General features: G+C 38.2%; 1 protein-coding gene across 2 annotated transcripts in view; it reads right to left on the reverse strand.

Annotated features, from left to right (window-relative positions):
* LOC136886892 (uncharacterized protein F13E9.13, mitochondrial) overlaps positions 1–19756 on the reverse strand; it is a 175440-nt gene that overhangs the window by 105772 nt on the left and 49912 nt on the right. The window contains exon 3 of one of the 2 annotated variants that reach the window (XM_067159742.2): positions 4031–4171. The exons of the other annotated variant lie outside the window; for it this stretch is intronic. Coding sequence (XP_067015843.2) covers positions 4031–4171 — 141 coding nt within the window. The remainder of the gene's footprint in view (positions 1–4030; positions 4172–19756) is intronic. 2 annotated transcript variants of the gene reach the window in all.

The following is a 19756-nucleotide window of genomic DNA, read 5'->3' on the forward strand; positions in this document are numbered from 1 at the left end:
TTCCCTACAGTAAAATGGTTACAAATCTGGGCGTAATTATGAATGAAACACCTGATTGGCCTGATCACATGAAAAAAAAATCCGTAAAAAGATTTTTGGAGTGCTTCACTCTCTTAAATGGCAAAAGGATGTATTTCCATTTGAGCTAAAGGCCAAACTAATACAGACACTGGTTCTCCCTATTCTTGATTATTGTGATGTTGTTTTAGTTGATATGACAAGAGAAGAAACACTTAAAGTTCAATGAGCACTGTATTCCTGCCTGCAATTTATTTACAATATCGGGTACAATGTTCACATCAGCCCATACTATCAGGCTCTCTCATGGCTGAAGCCTGATAAACGTCAGCAGCTACACATTTAAATAGTGGTGTTTAGAGTGTTAGCTGAAAGTCAGCCACTGCATATTTCTTCTAAATTCACCTTTTTATCAACATTTCATAACTTAAATACACGTTCCAGATCCTTTCTTTCTATTCCAGTGCACCGCACAAATAAAATTATTAGATCATTTGTAGTGGCCGATGCCAGATTATGGAATTCCCTGCCAGCTCAGGTCAGAGAAACTAGCTCTTTACAAAGATTTAAGGTTGCCTGCCGAGACTACCTGCTGAGGACAACTGACTGAATGGTTGAAGTATGAATGTGTGCATGTCTGAGGATTAGTTGATATTAAGAGTTTTTAATATTAATTAGTTTTAGTATTAACTTAGTAATTTATTTTAATTTATTCCCAACAGTATTAATTTTTGTGGTTTTAACTATTTTAAGTATCTCAGTATTCTATTTAAGATTTTGATTAGTATGTGGTTAAGTGGAACTGACCGACCAGATAGATAGATAGATAGATAGATAGATAGAAAGATAGATAGATATATAGGGTCCCAGAAATCAACCTGGGAAGAGTCCTTGTGAGTCTAGGCAAATGGTAATGAAATGCGTCGTTGCCAAACTCCTGCAACAATATTATATTGGGCTCAGCAAGAGAACCCAACTATAGCTGGGTCAGTGAACCGATCAGTGCTGGAGGTTTCAAGGCTTACAACCTTGATAGTTAAACACCACGTTACTTTCGGGTAAACCCACTAAAATTTTTCGTAACTCTGGAAACATGGAGCAAACAACTAATTGGAAATCTACCCCAGGTGGTAACAAATCCACCCCCACTCACAGTGGGGCAAGCAGGCCGTCGGATTCTGGGAAGCCTGCATCTTCATGTAAGAGGAAGAAACACATCAACTATCTGGCAACGATAAACATTAATTCCCTCCTACAAACGGGAAAACTGAAACATACATTTGACGTCCTAACAAAACACTACATCCTTATAACAGCTTTACAGGAGACAAGATTTACGGACGAAGAACCTTTTGAGTCACAAAGCTTCAGGATCTACAAGGGACAGCCAGGTCAGAGAGTGATGAAGAATATGCCTCACCTGGGTACAGGCTTCATAGTCAACAACAAAATGATCAACTCCATTATCTCCTTCTCATCAACCAAATGGAAGAACGTCCACTATAGCTTTCAGAAGTCTCAACAAAGCCTACACGACTGTTAACTTCCATGCACCTACCAATGATACTAATTAAGAGTGATATTGAAAGTGTTGAATACTTTTGGGAAGAACTGGAAGAGACAATCAATAAGATTCCAGATCATCTTGATGGGAGACTTTAACGCCCAGACTGGTAAGGAGCGCAGGTTTAAGAACATAGTCGGAGAATACCCGGCCCACAAGAGAACCAATTGTAATGGTGAGAAGCTGATCAATATGTGTAAAAATCACAACCTTGTTCTTAAATCTACAGCATTCAGACACCTCCCCCGAAATCCAAAGACCTGGAGGTGTTCCAATCCCTTGCTAGGAGAGTACCAGCTAGATCACGTTGCCATCAATAGAAGGAATAGTAAGAAAATAATGAACGTCAAGGTATTGAGAGGTGCCAATATTGATTCAGACCACTACCTATCTTTGGTCAAAGCAAATTTCATTCCACTCACGAACTGCAGAGGCAACAATTACACCAGGTCCAGAATCCCAAAATTTAATCCAGCCCAGTTGAAAGAGAACAACAACTTTACTAAGGTCCTAAGCAATAATCAGAATAAAATGGATTGGCCTAACCTACAGAAGGCACTGATAGATGCAGCAACAGAAACCATCCTTGCAACCAGAAGGAGTAAGCACCCATGGTGGACACCAACATGTGATAAAGCAATAGAGGAGAAAAGACAGGCATGGGTGAAATGGAACTGCAACAAAAACACGGAAAATCATACAGCCTTCCTAACAGTCAGAAAGAACACGGCCAAGACCATTAGAAATGCTAAGAGGCAATATAACAACAACATCATAGATCAGGCAGAGGAAGACTTTCAAAGGAAAAATACCAGTAACTTGTACAAAACTCTAAAATCTCAGACAAACGCTTACTCAGTCCCCATACTTCACCTTCGAGGACCAGACGGAGAACTGAAAATGAACAATGAAGATTGTACTACAGCCCTTGCAAAATATTTTGATGACCTCCTCAATGGAGAAGAACCAGAGGAAAAATTACAATTTCAACCCAATAATATTATTAACCCTGACTCCCTTCTCCTCCTACCAAAGAAGAAATCAAACAGATCATCTCTGAACTGAAATCTAACAGAGCAGCAGGCGAAGATGGCATCACTGCAGAATTATGGAAACATGCAGATGAAGAGTCAATTGACAGTATCCACAGAATCATAACACATCTGGACAAAAGAAACACTACCAAAGGATTGGACTTCAGCTATCATCCACCTGCTGCACAAGAAAAGAGACAAGTTAGACCCTGACAACTATAGAGGGGTCTCTATCCTATCAGTGACTTACAAAATCTTCTCCAAAGCATTGCTTAAAAAAAGTGGAGGCACAATTGGACTCCTGCATAGGAGACTACCAAGCTGGATTTAGGAAGTCAAGATCATGCACAGAGCAGATTCTGAACCTCAAAACTATCTTTACCTACAAAACCCTCAGCACCTCACCCTATGTAGCAATTTTCATTGACTTCCAGAAGGCCTACGACTCTGTTTGAGATGCTGACTGAAATGGGACTGGATAAGAAGACTTTGAATCTTGTGAAGGCTACTCTAACGAACACCATGTCCAAAGTCAAATTCAAAGGGATATTATCAAAAAGCTTTGAGATCAAAACAGGAGTTAGACAAAGAGATGGTTTATCCCCTATCCTGTTTAACTGTCTGCTGGAGAAGGTCATTCGGGAATGGACGAACACACTAGCTGGCAACTCTGGGTTAAAAAATCAGCTACAAAAAAGACAAGTTAACAGTTCAAAACAGGAGTTAGACAAAGAGATGGTTTATCCCCTATCCTGTTTAACTGTCTGCTGGAGAAGGTCATTCGGGAATGGACGAACACACTAGCTGGCAACTCTGGGTTAAAAAATCAGCTACAAAAAAGACAAGTTAACAGTCACTTGCTTAGCATTCGCAGATGACCTCACACTCTTAGCTTCAAGTATGGAAGAATGTGCATACCACAAGATGATACTCAGTTGCCTCTCGTTAATACATCAGTAGTTTCACCTGCTTGGACTGACACAAAGGAACTACTTTTGATTTTGTTCCAAATAAGCTCACTAGACAAAAATTTAGTCACCCTAGTGCGGCGCACAGATGGATTGTTAAGCCTGTACAGATGGTGCAGCGAACAAGTCCCGTGCTCAACCGCACGCGCATTGCCTCTACCTGAACATAAGGCAGTAGCAGTCAGTAAGACATTGATGTTTCTCCCACAGAGATGCGCACTCTTAACCGCACGGCCAACTCACCAGGGCACAATTTGAACAGTAATCAATACCTAGCATGAAACTATTAACTAGTTGAAATGTATGAGTGGGTGAACAAGCAGTTAAGTATCAAATAGTGTGCTTCAGTTATTTCATTCTCCCCAAGTGAAGCCATGCAATCAATCTGAAATTGAATCAGTTTGATTTTCTCGTGAGTAGTGTCTGGTGTCATGCTAACATTTTACCTGTATTCCACATGGAACAGAATGTGGCAACAGTCTTCGAACATGCACACTGATCTTTGTCATTGTGGCGGTAATCTCTGGTTCCATATCCTTTGGACGTAGATATGGAATGTCATGCATATTCTCCAATAATACACCATCCTGGAATTAAAAATCAGAGACTTAAGTTATAAATAAAGAAACAGTCCTATGATTTAAATAAGCTATGGAGACACTAGTAAAATGCCCACTTCTGTAATGTAACGGTCAGCGCTACTAGCTGCCGTCCTACAGGGTGATTTCAATTTCTGGAACTACCAGAAATTTAAGACTGGCAGGAAAGCTGGTATGTGGGATACATCAACTCTCCTCCACTGGGAGTGCGCCTGAAAACAGCCATACCACCTTGGGACGAGGACATAAATTTATATTACATTTACTAGTAAAATACATATTCATTACTGGAAAGTAATTGTCTTTATGTTTGCTTTTTTCCCAATAACTTGGGGTCAACACTACATGTGGGTTAAACCCAGTTTTCCTGCCAGATGCCCTGCCTCTACTCCAATAATTCACTGTTATATTGTAGGTAATAGACAATACTGACCAGGAGGGGATCAAATGAGGTGGGTAGGGTTGAGGCTCTGGTCATTCAGGATTCCACTGTTAGACATGTCGGGAAAGTGAGTGGAGGAAAGGGTACAGGGTAGAGTGTTATCCAGGAATTAGGTTAAGGCAGATGTTGAAGAAAGTAGAAGAGAAGGAGGAGGGAAAGGAGAAAATGGTAGTGTATCGCGTTGTTACTAACAACGTAAGATAAGCAGGTGTAAGTACCAAGATAGCTGGGAATGTGTGGGCCCTTGTAAATGCAGCACGGGTGAGTTTAAGGAAGCAGAGATTGTTATCAGTGGAATACCGTGTAGGAGAGATACTGACTGGAAGGTGATAGAGGATTTAAATGAGACTATGGAGTGGATATGTGGGAAACTGGGAGTGAGATTTCTAGATCCTAATGGGGAGGTAAGAGATAGGGATCTGCGCTCAGATGGCCTTTACTTAAACCGCTGTGGTACATACAAGTTAGAAAATTTGTTGAGAAGAGATATAGGAAGGTACATTCAGGGAAACGGGGTAGCCTAGGGAGTGGTGATAAGGGAACAGGGAACTGGAAATCAAGTAGGAATGGCATAAAAAATGTTAGTGGTGAACTGTAGAAGTATTGTAAAGAAAGGAATAGAAGTAATTTAATAGATATATACTTACCAGATATTGTAATAGGAGTTGAATCATGGCTGAGAAATGATATAATGGTTGCAGAAATTTTTTCATGGAACTGGAGTGTGTATCGTAGAGATAGGATGGGAATGATAGGAGGGGGTGTATTCATTCTGGTGAAAGAAGAATTGAAAGCTATGAAAAAGTTAAAGATGACAAACATGAAATTCTAGGTGTAAGGCTCATATCTAAAGATAATAGGCAACTTGATGTCTTTGGAGTGTACAGACCGGGAAAGGGTAGTGCAACGCTGATTCAGAATTATTTGATAAGATAATCAGCTATGTGGGAAACGAGGAGGAAAGGAATGTGATTGTAGTGGGTGACCTCAATTACCAAATATCAATTGGGAAGGTAATGCGATCAACAGGAAGCATAACCAACAAATCGCGACCTTAGAATGACAAGGTTCTATCTGACAAAATTTGTGAAAGTCATATTTTTACACTACAGGGTTCTATTTGACGTGTTCTATTCGAAAACAAGCACTATGATGCCATCTGTGAGAAAATGTGGAAACTAAGAGTGTGACAAAGTTCTATCTGCAGACCGTATAATCACACTTAAACAAGACATGATTCTATCTGCAAGTGTGGAGCAGATAGAACCTTGTTTTGTTCCACCTTATTCCCGGCTAGCAGATACACCCTTGTCATTATTACTTCCTTGTTGCATATGAGTGGAAAGAAGTGATTGGCTGTTCGTTAGCCAGTGATCCAATAGAAAAACAGTTTATAATATTTTCATCCAATCACATCTGCACAATCACCATCCCCGCAATCCACGAAGCAGAGCTTGTATAGATGTATTTTTGTTACGGAGTACAATCCAGACTTTCACAAGCTGACGAGTGATCGCAGCAATGTGTATGAAGCTTATAAGGTTTCGGAGGGTCAGCATATAACAACCAAAGAGCAGAAAACATAATATGAAGAGCATTTCCTGAATAGAACTCTGTGTCGAGCTGAAAGGATAGAGACAGAAAAATCAAGGACATACCTGTATTAAGTTTTGGTCTGCAGAATGTGATTGCTTGTCCTAGGACAGAAACAATTTCTTTCTTTTATAGAAGAAAATTGAACACGTATAATTTGACCGTTATTTTGTCAACAACAAGACAAGTTTACTGCGCTCTCTCGACTGAGGTACAATGAGGAAGAACAGGAAATTAATTATATCACCAGTGCATTCAGGGTACTACTGGATCGAGCAATTGCATAGAACAATATTGATGAACTGATAACATGGAGCAACTCGTGTGTTCCGCAGAATAGGAATGCATATTTCGTTTGCTGTGTTAGATTTTTTGAGAGATAACAATGATATGAAGTGCATCACAATGAAATATTCCACTCCAGGTCACTCGTGTATTCAGGGTGTGGACAATGTACATAGTTGCATTGAAAAAGCCATGCGGGTTAATGAATTTTTCTCTCCCTTAGGACTAATCAAAATTTTGAAAGACATAAATAGAACAAGACCTTACAAGGTTGTGCAAATGAAGGACACTAATTTTAAAGACTTGGTACCCATGCGAAGCTTCTGAACTACAAATTGATTCCCTTCACGAAAGTGAGTTCTATAATGTTTAGTCAGGTACTACATGAAGTTCAGTTTGTGCTCAGCCACTCTCCTGATTTTCAGCCACGGGTTGTCTACCTGAAGATACTGGAGAAGCCAGTGCGCCAAACAACACAGAAATCTTGAAACTAAAACCAGAAGTCGCCAAGCAAATATCTCAGGTTACAGAAGAAAAGAAGAAAGATATAAAGGCCATGTTTCGATTCATGCTTTTACAAGACAGAGCATACAACACACAGTCCTGTATTTATAATCATAAAAGTTGAAGTTCGAATCATGATAGTTCAAGGTAACTTGTTGTCATTGAACATGATATGGGTATTCCCAAGGAAGCCGGTGCCGACAAGTGTGAAAACTACCGCACCATTAGTTTAGTATCTCATGCCTGCAAAATATTAACACGTATTATTTACAGAAGAATGGAAAGACAAGTTGAAGCTGAGTTGGGAGAAGATCAATTTGGCTTTAGAAGAAATGTAGGAACACATGAAACAATCCTGAACTTACATCTGATCCTAGAGGATCGAATTAAGGAGGACAACCCACATAAATGGCGTTCATAGATCTAGAAAAGGCATTGTATAATGTTGATTGGACCAAACTATTTAAGATTCTGAAGGTGATTGTGATCAGATACCGAGAACGAAGAATTATCAACAATCTTTATAAAACTCAGCCTGCAGTCATAAGAATCGAGGGCTTTGAAAAAGAAGCAGCAATCCAGAAAGGAGTGAGGCAAGGCTGCAGTTTGTCCCCCCTCCTTTTCAGTGGTTACCTACAACAGGCAGTAAAGGAAATCAAAGAGGAATTTGGAAAGGGAATCCCAATCCAAGGAGAGGAAATCAAAACCTTGAGATTTGCCGATGATATTGTTATTTTATCTGAGACTGCAGAAGATCTCGAGAAGCTGCTGAATGGTATGGACGAAGTCTTGGGTAACGAGTACAAGATGAAAATAAATAAGTCAAAAAAAGTAATGGAGTGCAGTCGAACGATGCAGGAAATATTAGATTAGGAAATGAAGTCTTAAAGGAAGTAAATGAATATTGTTACTTGGGTAGTAAAATAACTAACGATGACAGAAGTAACGAGGACATAAAATGCAGACTAGCACAAGCAAGGAAGAGCTTTCTTAAGAAAAGAAATTTGCTTATTTCAAACATTGATATAGGAATGAGAAAGATATTTCTGAAGACTTTCTTCTGGAGTGTGGCATTGTATGGAAATGAAACATGGACGATAACTAGCTCGGAAAGAAAGAGAACAGAAGCTTTTGAAATGTGGTGTTACAGAAGAATGCTGAAGGTGAGATGGATAGATCGAATCACGAATGAAGAGATACTGAATTGAATCGGTGAGAGATCGATTTGGCTAAATTTGACGAGAAGAAGAGATAGAATGATAGGACACATCTTAAGACACCCAGGACTTGTTCAGTTGGTTTTTGAAGGAAGTATAGGCGGTAAGAATGGTAGGGGTAGACCAAGGTATGAATATGACAAGCAGATTAGAGCAGATGTAGGATTCAATTGTTACGCCGAAATGAAAAGGTTAGCAGAGGATAGGGTGGCATGGAAAGCTGCACAAACCAGTCTGTGGACTGATGACTCAAACAACAACAACAACAACATGGGTATATTGTATTTTTTTTGTAATAAATATAATAACTTGAAATTTCTGACTTTAATTAATCGGTTTTCTCGTTTTAATTACTTCATCCCAATGAAAAAATGAAATATTTAACATATAAAATGTAATAACAGGTGAAGATGCAAATTTTATCTGAAATATTCCATTGCACACGATAGCAAACAAGGCATTATAAAGTATTAATCCTTTGAAATGTAACAAGACAAGGTTCTAAGAGCACACAGAACCCTGTCAACTTACGATTTAACGTTATCTTGAGCAGACAAGGTTCTAACTGCATTTTTACGCTTCCAATTTATGGTAAAATTCAAACGATATTGATTTTCTGACACAATGCATTTGTGTCTATTGTGTGTATCAGGTAATTCAGAAAATTTGAAATGTTTTTGTTAAAACTGAGCAAAATTATGATGGTTTGAATTTTCAAATGCAAGTTTCTCCAAATAATAGAAATGGCAGATAGAACCTTGAAGAAGTAAGTATAAATAACCACCTAATCGATACTTTATTAATGCCTCAGGCAAAATTGAATAAAATTAAAACTTACAGGACATGTTTCGACCACTTAGTGGTCCTCTTCAGCTGTATAAATAAAGAACTGAAAAGAAAAACATTGACAATAAGCACAAATAAAAGTTCTTTGGAGACTCCTTTGATAAAAATGGTGATCGTCAGAATAGGTCATCTTGCCTTTCGTTCTTGTTTGGAAAAGATGTTTATTCTGCGCTGTCTAGAGGGTCTGTCTTTGAGCGCGACCTGGTGAAGTAACGATGTGATACAGTTTGACAGTTCATGGAAAGCTCTGGAGAGAAGGGAAGTAGAGTTTCATCGTCATCTAAAATAACATGTGAGGGAGGAGGGAGATTGGGCTGTGCTTCTGCGATGTCGTGTTTGATTATATCTCTTGTTCGTCTAGTCTGTTTCATGTCTACCCATTCTAAGTATTTGCTAATATTCTCATATAAGATGTTTTTATGCTCGTTGTTTTCGTTGAGATTCTCTTCACCGTTTTCCAATTTATCAAGAACGATGTGGATGTTTTCCAGGTTGTTCATAAGATTACCTTTATTAATCATACAGATAATTTGAAGGTCCTGTTTTATATTGGTGAATTTGTGGTTGGACTCTTTCATATGGGATCCCATGGCAGAGAATCTTTTGTATCTTTCAGCATTGACGTGTTCTTGATATCTAATTGAGAAGTTCCTTCCAGATTGTCCCACGTAAGTTTTTTTACATTGAGCACAAGTCAGCTTATAAATACCCGATTCCTGGAATTCGTCATCTTTAAGTTTATTAGCTTTATTATGACTAAAGAACCTATGTTTCGTGTTGTTGTTTGTAGAGAAGGCTACCTTGGTATTGTGTTTCTTGAATAAGTTGGTGATTTCGTAAATCTTCGGGTTATTAAAGGTGAATTTTACATATCCTTTTTCTTTTTCTACAAACAACAACACGAAACATAGGTTCTTTAGTCATAATAAAGCTAATAAACTTAAAGATGACGAATTCCAGGAATCGGGTATTTATAAGCTGACTTGTGCTCAAAGTAAAAAAACTTACGTGGGACAATCTGGAAGGAACTTCTCAATTAGATATCAAGAACACGTCAATGCTGAAAGATACAAAAGATTCTCTGCCATGGGATCCCATATGAAAGAGTCCAACCACAAATTCACCAATATAAAACAGGACCTTCAAATTATCTGTATGATTAATAAAGGTAATCTTATGAACAACCTGGAAAACATCCACATCGTTCTTGATAAATTGGAAAACGGTGAAGAGAATCTCAACGAAAACAACGAGCATAAAAACATCTTATATGAGAATATTAGCAAATACTTAGAATGGGTAGACATGAAACAGACTAGACGAACAAGAGATATAATCAAACACGACATCGCAGAAGCACAGCCCAATCTCCCTCCTCCCTCACATGTTATTTTAGATGACGATGAAACTCTACTTCCCTTCTCTCCAGAGCTTTCCATGAACTGTCAAACTGTATCACATCGTTACTTCACCAGGTCGCGCTCAAAGACAGACCCTCTAGACAGCGCAGAATAAACATCTTTTCCAAACAAGAACGAAAGGCAAGATGACCTATTCTGACGATCACCATTTTTATCAAAGGAGTCTCCAAAGAACTTTTATTTGTGCTTATTGTCAATGTTTTTCTTTTCAGTTCTTTATTTATACAGCTGAAGAGGACCACTAAGTGGTCGAAACATGTCCTGTAAGTTTCAATTTTATTCAATTTTGCCTGAGGCATTAATAAAGTATCGATTAGGTGGTTATTTATACTTACTTCTTGATTAAACATCGATACGGTCATGAAATGGACAACTTGTAATAGATAGAACCTTGTCATTCCAAGGTCAAGAAATGGCAAATAAGTTAATATGGAAAGGGCAGCTGATTCAGAAAGTGATGGAACCAACTAGAGGGAAGGATATTCTGGATGTGGTGCTGGTAAAACCAGATACGCCCTATAGAGAAAAGGAAGTAATAGATGGTATTAGTGATCATGAAGCTGCTTTTGTGGTACGTAAAATAAATGTGAAAGAAAGGAAGATATTAAAATTAGGACTTTTAGGGAGTACCATATGGCTGATACAACAGGCATGAGGCAGTTTTTAAAAAATAAATATGATCGGTGGAAAACGGTACCGGTAAATAAAAATGTAAACAGACTCTGGGATGGGTTTAGAGCAATTGATGAGGAATGCGAAAATAGGTTTGTACCTTTAAAGGTGGTAAGGAATGGTAGAGATCCACTGTATTGTAACAGAGAAGTAAAAAGACTAAGAAGGAGGTGCAGGTTGGAAAGAAATAGAGTTAGAAATGGCAGTGGAAGTAAGGAGAAATTGAAGGAACTTACTAGGAAACTGAATCTAGCAAAGAAATCAGCTAAGGATAACATGATGGCAAGCATAATTGGCGGTCATACAAATTTTAGTGGAAAATGAAAGGGTATGTATAGGTACTTTAAGGCAGAAACAGGTACCAAATAGATATTCCAGGAATCATTAATGAACAAGGGGAGTGTGTATGTGAGGACCTTCAAAAGGCAGAAGTATTCAGTCAGCAGTATGTAGAGATTGTTGGTTCAAGGATAATGTCCAAATAGAGGAGGTGACTAATACTAAAGAAGTATTAATATTTACCTATGTCAGCAATGACATTTACAGTAAGATACAAAAGTTGAAAACTAGAAAAGCAGCTGGAATTGATAAGGTTTCAGGGGATATACAGAAGACAATGGGTTGGGATATTGTACCATATATGAAGTACTTACTTGATTACATTTTGCATGAAGGAGTTATACCAAATGAATGGAGAGTTGCTCTAGTAGCCCCTGTGTATAAAGGAAAGGGTGATAGACATAAAGCTGAAAATTACAGACCAGTCAGTTTGACATGCTTTGCATGTAAGTTTTGGGAAAGCATTCTTTCTGATTATATTAGTCATGTTTGCAAAATTAATAACTGGTTTGATAGAAGGCAGTTTGCATTTAGGAAAGGTTATTCTACTGAAGCTCAACTTGTAGGATTCCAGCAAGAAATAGCAGATATCCTGGATTCAGGAAGTCAATTGGACTGTATCATGATTGACCTATCTAAAGCATTTGATAGGGTAGATCATGGGAGACTACTGGCAAAAATGAGTGCAAACGGACTTGACAAAAGAGTGACTTAATGGGTGGCTACGTTTCTAGAAACTCAGAGAATTAGAGTAGGCGAAGCTGTATCTGCTCCTGTAATAATTAAGAGAGGAATTCCTCAAGGCAGTATTATTGGACCTTTATGTTTTCTTATATATATCAACTAGCAAGATACCCGTGCTTCGCTACGGTATTATACTGAAATTTATAATTGAATGCTTATTGTTTTAGATATATAATCCGCCGAAATTCGCGATCTGACTCGTTTTCTGTGAGAATCCGCCAAAATCGCGATCTGACTCGTTTTCTAATAGATTACGGCATGTTTCCTCCCATTTTTCAATCTTTCTTTCCAGCAATCGATTTCGTACTTCCCGGGCTAGGTCCAGGTATTCTACCCAGTTAGTTGGATCCCTAAATCTTTGCCATCTTTTCCTATAAGCATTTTTATTATGGATCAAATCCTTCAGGGGATCTGTCGTGGTGTCGTCTTGGGTGCCTTGGCGGTAGCCTACTGAACCCGCGCCCGGACTGCATTCTTAGTCATTAGCCGTCCAGGACCCGTTTCCAGTGTGGTCCGCACATGTGACGACGGTCCAGAACATTATTATTATTATTATTATTATTATTATTATTATTATTATTATTATTATTATTATTATTATTATTATTATTATTATTATTATTATTATTATTATATGTTCTGGACCCAGAGCAATATGCAAGACCGCTACTTGGCGGTAAATTACATCTGCTGCCATTGTCATTGTTGACAATGTGACCAGCACCATTGTCGCACGTAGGCAAGTGTGCGGGATTTCTGGCGATACGAATGACATACCTCCGTGTATTATTGACCTTATTATAGAGGTGAACAATTTGACGGTCAATATCCTATCGTTTATTTCAAATGTGTTTAAATTTTTATTTATATGCCAGGAGAATCTACTGTAATCTAAGAACGTTCTCCGAAGGAAAAGACGGTTGTTGAAAAAGAACCCAGGAAAGATTAAAAATGATCGGTTTATGATCAGAATAAGTACATCAAAAGTCTACAGCCTGTTTCCTATCATTCGACAGGATCAGGGATGGAATGAATAAAACCCCATCTAGCGGCGACAATATGAATTGTGCCGGCTGCCGAAGCTCCCCTCTGGGGCAATGATCGATGAGTGACAAATGAAATGAAATATTGGACAGTGTTGCTGGAATGAATGATGACAGGGAAAGCCGGAGTATCCGGAGAAAAACCTGTCCCGCCTCCATTTTGTCCAGCACAAAAGTCACATGGAGTGACCGGGATTTGAACCACGGAACCCAGCTGTGAGAGGCCGGCGCGCTGCCGCCTGAGCAACGGAGGCTCCTTATAAGTACATTATGATCAGTAAAATCAATTGGTCTCACCGCCTTTTACACCCCACCGCCGTTAGGTTTATTTGTGCCCACCCCGCAAAAAATTAAAAGAAGGTGTGTTTCTTTATGTTTAAAGGAGATTCCAAATACCAATGTTCACGTTTATTACCTTCAGTTTTGAGATATAAGTATCCCCCTAAAAATAATTCACTTTTTAAACTTCCTTTCACACTCCCCCCCCTCCTCACAAAGTGATATTAAGGCAAAAAATACATGTTCATTTAATAGTAAAGGATCTTCTAAATACCAATTATCACCACTCTAACCTCTTTAGTTTTTGATTTATGTGTCCTCATGAAAGGAATTCAGCTCCTTTTCACTCCCGCCCCCCCCCCCCAAGATTGTTCCCCACACAAAACGCGCTTTTCTTTGTTTTTAAAAGAGATCAAAATACCAATTTTCACGTCTGTAACAACTTTAGTTTTTATTAGATGTATGTATTCTCATACAATTAAGTCAATTAATTTTTTTCAATCCTTTAACCCCCCAATCCCCCTTCATTGGATTTTCCGAGAATACGTGTTTGTTTACTTTTAAAGCAGATTCCAAAAATCAAATTTCACGTGTGTAACATCTTCATTTTTGAGATATCAGTAGCCTAATTAAAAGAATTCAACACCATTTTCAGTCACTTTTACCCCCCCCCCACTAACCAAGTGGTATTTCCGAAAACTAAAAATACACGTTTCTTTATTTTTAATAGAATTAAAAAATTACCATTTTTCACTTCTGTAACATGTTAAGTTTTTTGAGATATAGTGTAGAAATTCTCATTTTAAAATTTCACCCCTTTTTAGTTCCCCTTAAGTGGAGTTTCCAAAGACAAATCACCTATGTTTCTTTACACTTACAGGAGATTCCAAATACCCACTTTTTACGTCTGTAACATTTTACGCTTCTCAGATATTCTGTAGATATAGTCTTTCAAAAAATTCACCCCAATTTGCCACTCCTGTTTAACCGCCATTAACTGAATTTTCCAAAAGCAAAAATATACGTGTTTCTTTATTTTTAAAGGAGATCCCATTTACAAATTTTTAGTTCTGTAATATCTTCAGTTTCTGAGATATATGTATCCTCATTAAAGGCATTCAACCCATTATTCACCCTTTTACACCCCTCCTATTGGGATTTAGAGAAAACAAAGAAATACGTGTTCCTTTATTTTTAAGGGAGATTCTAAACACCAATTTTTACATCTGTAAACGTTTAAAGTTTTAAGATGTAGACACACTCATTTTAAAAATTCACTCCCGATTTTCACCCCCCATTATTTGGATTTTCCCAAAACGAAAAAATAATTGTTTCTTTATTTTTAAAGTAGATCCATAATACTAATTTTCAGGTCTGTAATATCTTCTGGTTCTGAAATATAAGTAGCCTCATTAAAGGCATTCAACCTCTTTTTCACCCTTCCTATTAGGATTTTCCGAAAACAAAAAATACGTGTTTCTTTATTTTTAAAGGAGATTCTAAATACCAATTTTTTTTTCACCCCCCATTATTTGGATTTTCCCAAAACGAAAAAATACCTGTTTCTTTATTTTTAAAGTACATCCCAAATACCAATTTTCAGGTCTGTAATATATTCAGTTTCTAAGATATAAGTATTCTCTTTAAAGGCATTCAACCTATTTTTCACCCCTTTTCACCCCTCCTATTGGGATTTTCCGAAAACAAAAAACTATGTGTTCCTTTATTTTTAATGAAGATTCTAAATACCAATTTTTACATCTCTAAACTTTAAAACTTTTGAGATATAGATGCACTCATTTTAAAAATTCACCCCCCTTTTCACCCTCGCATTAATTGGATTTTCCAAAAACAAAAAAATATGTGTTACTTTATTTTTGAAAGCGATCAAAAGTACCAATTTTGAGGTCTGTAATATCTTCAGTTTCTAAGATATAAGTATTCTCTTTAAAGGCATTCAACCTATTTTTCACCCCTTTTCACCCCTCCTATTGGGATTTTCCGAAAACAAAAAAATACGTGTTCCTTTATTTTTAATGAAGATTCTAAATACCAATTTTTACATCTCTAAACTTTAAAACTTTTGAGATATAGATGCACTCATTTTAAAAATTCACCCCCCTTTCACCCTCGCATTAATTGGATTTTCCAAAAACAAAAAAATATGTGTTTCTTTATTTTTGACAGCGATCGAAAGTACCAATTTTGAGGTCTGTAATATCTTCAGTTTCTGAGATATAAGTAGCAGTATCCTGATTAAAGGCATTCAACCCCTTTTTCACCCTTTTTCACCTCTCCTATAGGGATTGTCTGAAAACAAAAAAATACGTGTTTCCTTATTTTTAAAGAGGATTCTAAATACCAATTTTCACATCTGCAAACTTTTAAAGTTTTGAGATATAGACACACTCATTTTAAAATTTCACCCCGCCTTTTCACCCCCTTAGCGAAGGAATATCCAAAAATCCTCTCTTAGCGAGCACCTACATTATAATATGAATATATCCCCAAAATTTGATTTCTTTATGTCCAGTAGTTTTGGCTCGGCGATGATGAATCAGTCAGTCAGTCAGTCAGTCAGTCAGTCAGTCAGTCAGTCAGTCAGTCAGTCAGTCAGTCAGTCAGTCAGTCAGTCAGTCAGTCAGTCAGGACAAGCTACTTTATATATATAGATGATATGTGTAAAGAAGTGGAATCAGAAATAGGGCTTTTTGCAGCTGATGTTATTCTGTAGAGAGTAATAAATAAGTTGATTGATTGATACTTTCTAATAAGACTTTAAATAGAAGAGTGTAGTTTTAAGTTTCTTTATGATCACATTATATATCAATTAAGAGAGGTTTAGAATATGTTGTACAGGTAGCAGGTAGGGACCCACTTCGGAAGCAGTCCTACCCAGGGAGTGGCACCCCTGACTATGTGAGTCCCAAAACACACTGACCCAGTATGTAACATCTGGTAAGGGTCCCAGCTCAGGGTTACGAGTGAAGACCTCAGCGCAATCTACGGTGGAGAAGGTGGACTTCAGTACGGTGGAGATGGCAGAAGAGGCAGCTCTGGACTCAGGGCTAAATAAGACTACAATTTAAACAGACCAATCGCTTCGGGCAGATGAGACTCTTTAGGAGAGGTGATGATACCTCAGTAAAGGAAATGCTACTGAAATACCATTACTCAATGGTTTACTCGGCGGAGAAACCAAGCTTCGGTATGGTGAGTGAAGCGGAAGAGAAAATGCCAGATGGACTAGCTATGAAGGCGCTGCTCGGGTTTTTCTCGAGTCAGCGGCAGTCCATTGCAATTTTGGTATTTGACACCACATGTCTCATGCATGTGTGCCGTGGAGAATGATTCCGAAATCATAGTGTGTGGGTCACTTCCTGGCAAGCTGCGACCCACCTTAAACAAATCCATGCCAGTGGCACTTTCTTCAGCTGTAAATTTTCGCTCCAAGTCCAACGTTGATGGGATAAGAACAGTGGAGGCACGTTCTCGGGTGAAACTGGAAGCCTTCAGTTTGGACCTGCATGTTGGCAGCACTTGTGTTACGGCTGGCCTATATAGGACCACCACTGCCCACCCCAAATGGGGAAGACCCTAGAAAAGGTGGACTAAACATTGGAAGTCACACTTTTGTCCGGCTGGGTGGCCGCACTCAGTTGGTCACCCCATATATGGTCGAAACTATCACGGAAAACAATTTATAATTGCAACATAGAATGTCTGAACACTGCTGGAAGGAGAACAACTTTTGCTGCCCAAGAGCTTTCTAAATTGAATATTGATGTAGCTGCTTTGACTGAAAAAATATTATCCAGTGAAGGCAAAGTTATTGAATCCAGTTTACGATATACCATTTTTGGAAAGGTAAGGAGGATGGAGAGCATCATATTCATGGTGTTGGATTTGCAGTGAAGACTAATATATTTGCTAATCACCTATTTGTCCCAACAGCAATTAGTGAAAGACTCATGACTCTCCAGATACCACTCTCTGGAGATAGTTTCATGACTCTCATCTCCGCTCATGCTCCTACATTAAATGCTGATGAAGATGCTAAGAACCAGTTCTATAACACGCTTTCCACAACCATCTCCAACGTACCAATTAAAGATAAGCTCTTCCTACTAGGTGACTTCAATGCTAGAGTTGGGAAGGATAATCTACTATGGGAAAATGCGATGGGCAAACAAGGACTCGGTACTTGCAATGTCAATGGATTGCTGCTTCTCAGTCTATGTACTGAACACAAACTTTTCATAACCAACATGCAGTTTCACCTACCTAATTGCTTCAAGACTACATGGATACACCCTCACTCTAAGCATTGGCACATCCTTGATTGCGATAAGAAGGATGTCCTTATCACCAAGACAGCTAGAAATGTTGATGATTGCTGGATATATCACAGGATACTATTCTCTCGATTTAGGATCAGTCTTCGCCGTAAACCACCCAGGCATTTTCAAACCCCATCCAGGTATAAGTTTGATAAATCTACACTTTGGGATGGTCCAAAACCATGAATTTCCACAACATGATATCTGACATGCTAGCAAATGCTCCAGTCAAAACGTAGAGCAGGAATGGACTACATTGCAGAAAGTAATCAGAGAATCACCTGAGAAAATCATTGGTTTTAAGAAAAAGGTAAGAGAGGAATGGTTTGATAACAACAACAAAGAAATTTTGTGTGTCATCAATGCTAAATGAGAAGCCCATCTATCCCTCCTTCAAGATCCACCTTCAGACACAAAGACAGCGCACGTTCTCAAACTCAAGCGTATATGTCAGGGGCAAATAAGAGAGATAAAGAATAACTGGTGGCAGCAGAAAGCTCAGGAAGTGCAAAGTAAGTCTGATGCCCGAGATCTGAATAACATCTATGCAGGAATAAAAGAGTTATATGACCCAACTCACTCCTCCTCTGGGACACTGAAAGCTGCTGATAATGCTACCATCATTACTGATAATCGAGAAATCCTAGAGCATTGGAAAGAACATTTCTCCACTCTTCTGAATCGGAGTTCAAATGCAGCTGAAGACTTTCTCAATGATGTGCCTCTACATCCCCAAAAACCTTGGATGGCTCTCCCACCAACATTCAAGGAATTCAATGCTGCTCTCAGCAAACTGAAACCTGGCAAGGCTTCTGGCCCAGATAACATTCCTCTGGAACTGATTCAAAGAGGAGATCTAACTCTAAACAGCAGAATTCATATGCTTGTCCTCTCAATATGGACCGTGAAATACCTGGTAACCTTAAAAATGCCACTATCATTACTCTCTTCAAAAAGGGTGACCGTAGCGTTTGTGGCAATTATCGAGGTATATCATTGCCATCTATAGCAGATAAAATTCTTGCTAGAATTTTACTCAATCACCTGCAGATTATTTCAGACTTTACTTCTGAATAAGGTCTCGTTTAACATTCTCTCAAATTACTGGAATATTTTTCCTAACATTCCAAATAATGTAATATTTAAATTTTCAAATCAGACCACTGTTACCAAGTACTATATATGTACCTTTGTCAAAACTAGAATCGACAGCCAGCAGCTGATATTGTTGTTATACTCATTAATACTGAATATTGTATTCTTTTTCCTTATACTGCTCCTAATGTAAATATGTTAATATTAAACTTAATAATTATATTTCCTAACATTCCAAATAATGTAATATTTAAATTTTTATATCAGACCACTGCTACTAAGCACTGTATATGTACCTTTGTCACAACTAGTAATAAACAGCCAATGGCAGATATTATTATTATACACATTAATACACCGAGCTCGATAGCTGCAGTCGCTTAAGTGCGGCCAGTATCCAGTAATCGGGAGATAGTGGGTTCGAGCCCCACTGTCGGCAGCCCTGAAAATGGTTTTCCGTGGTTTCCCATTTTCACACCAGGCAAATGCCGGGGCTGTACCTTAATTAAGGCCACGGCCGCTTCCTTCCAATTCCTAGACCATTCCTATCCCATCGTCGCCGTAAGACATATCTGTGTCGGTGCGACGTAAAGCAAATAGCAAAAAAAAAAAAAAAACACATTAATACCCAAAATTGTATTCTTTTTACTTTCACGCCAAGTTAGATCGATGATCGATCGATCAATCAATCAATCAATCAATCAATCAATCAATCAATCAATCAATCAATCAATCAATCAATCAATACTGATC

The sequence above is a fragment of the Anabrus simplex genome, chromosome 1 (genome assembly GCF_040414725.1).
Source record: "Anabrus simplex isolate iqAnaSimp1 chromosome 1, ASM4041472v1, whole genome shotgun sequence".
Classification (NCBI taxonomy): domain Eukaryota; kingdom Metazoa; phylum Arthropoda; class Insecta; order Orthoptera; family Tettigoniidae; genus Anabrus; species Anabrus simplex.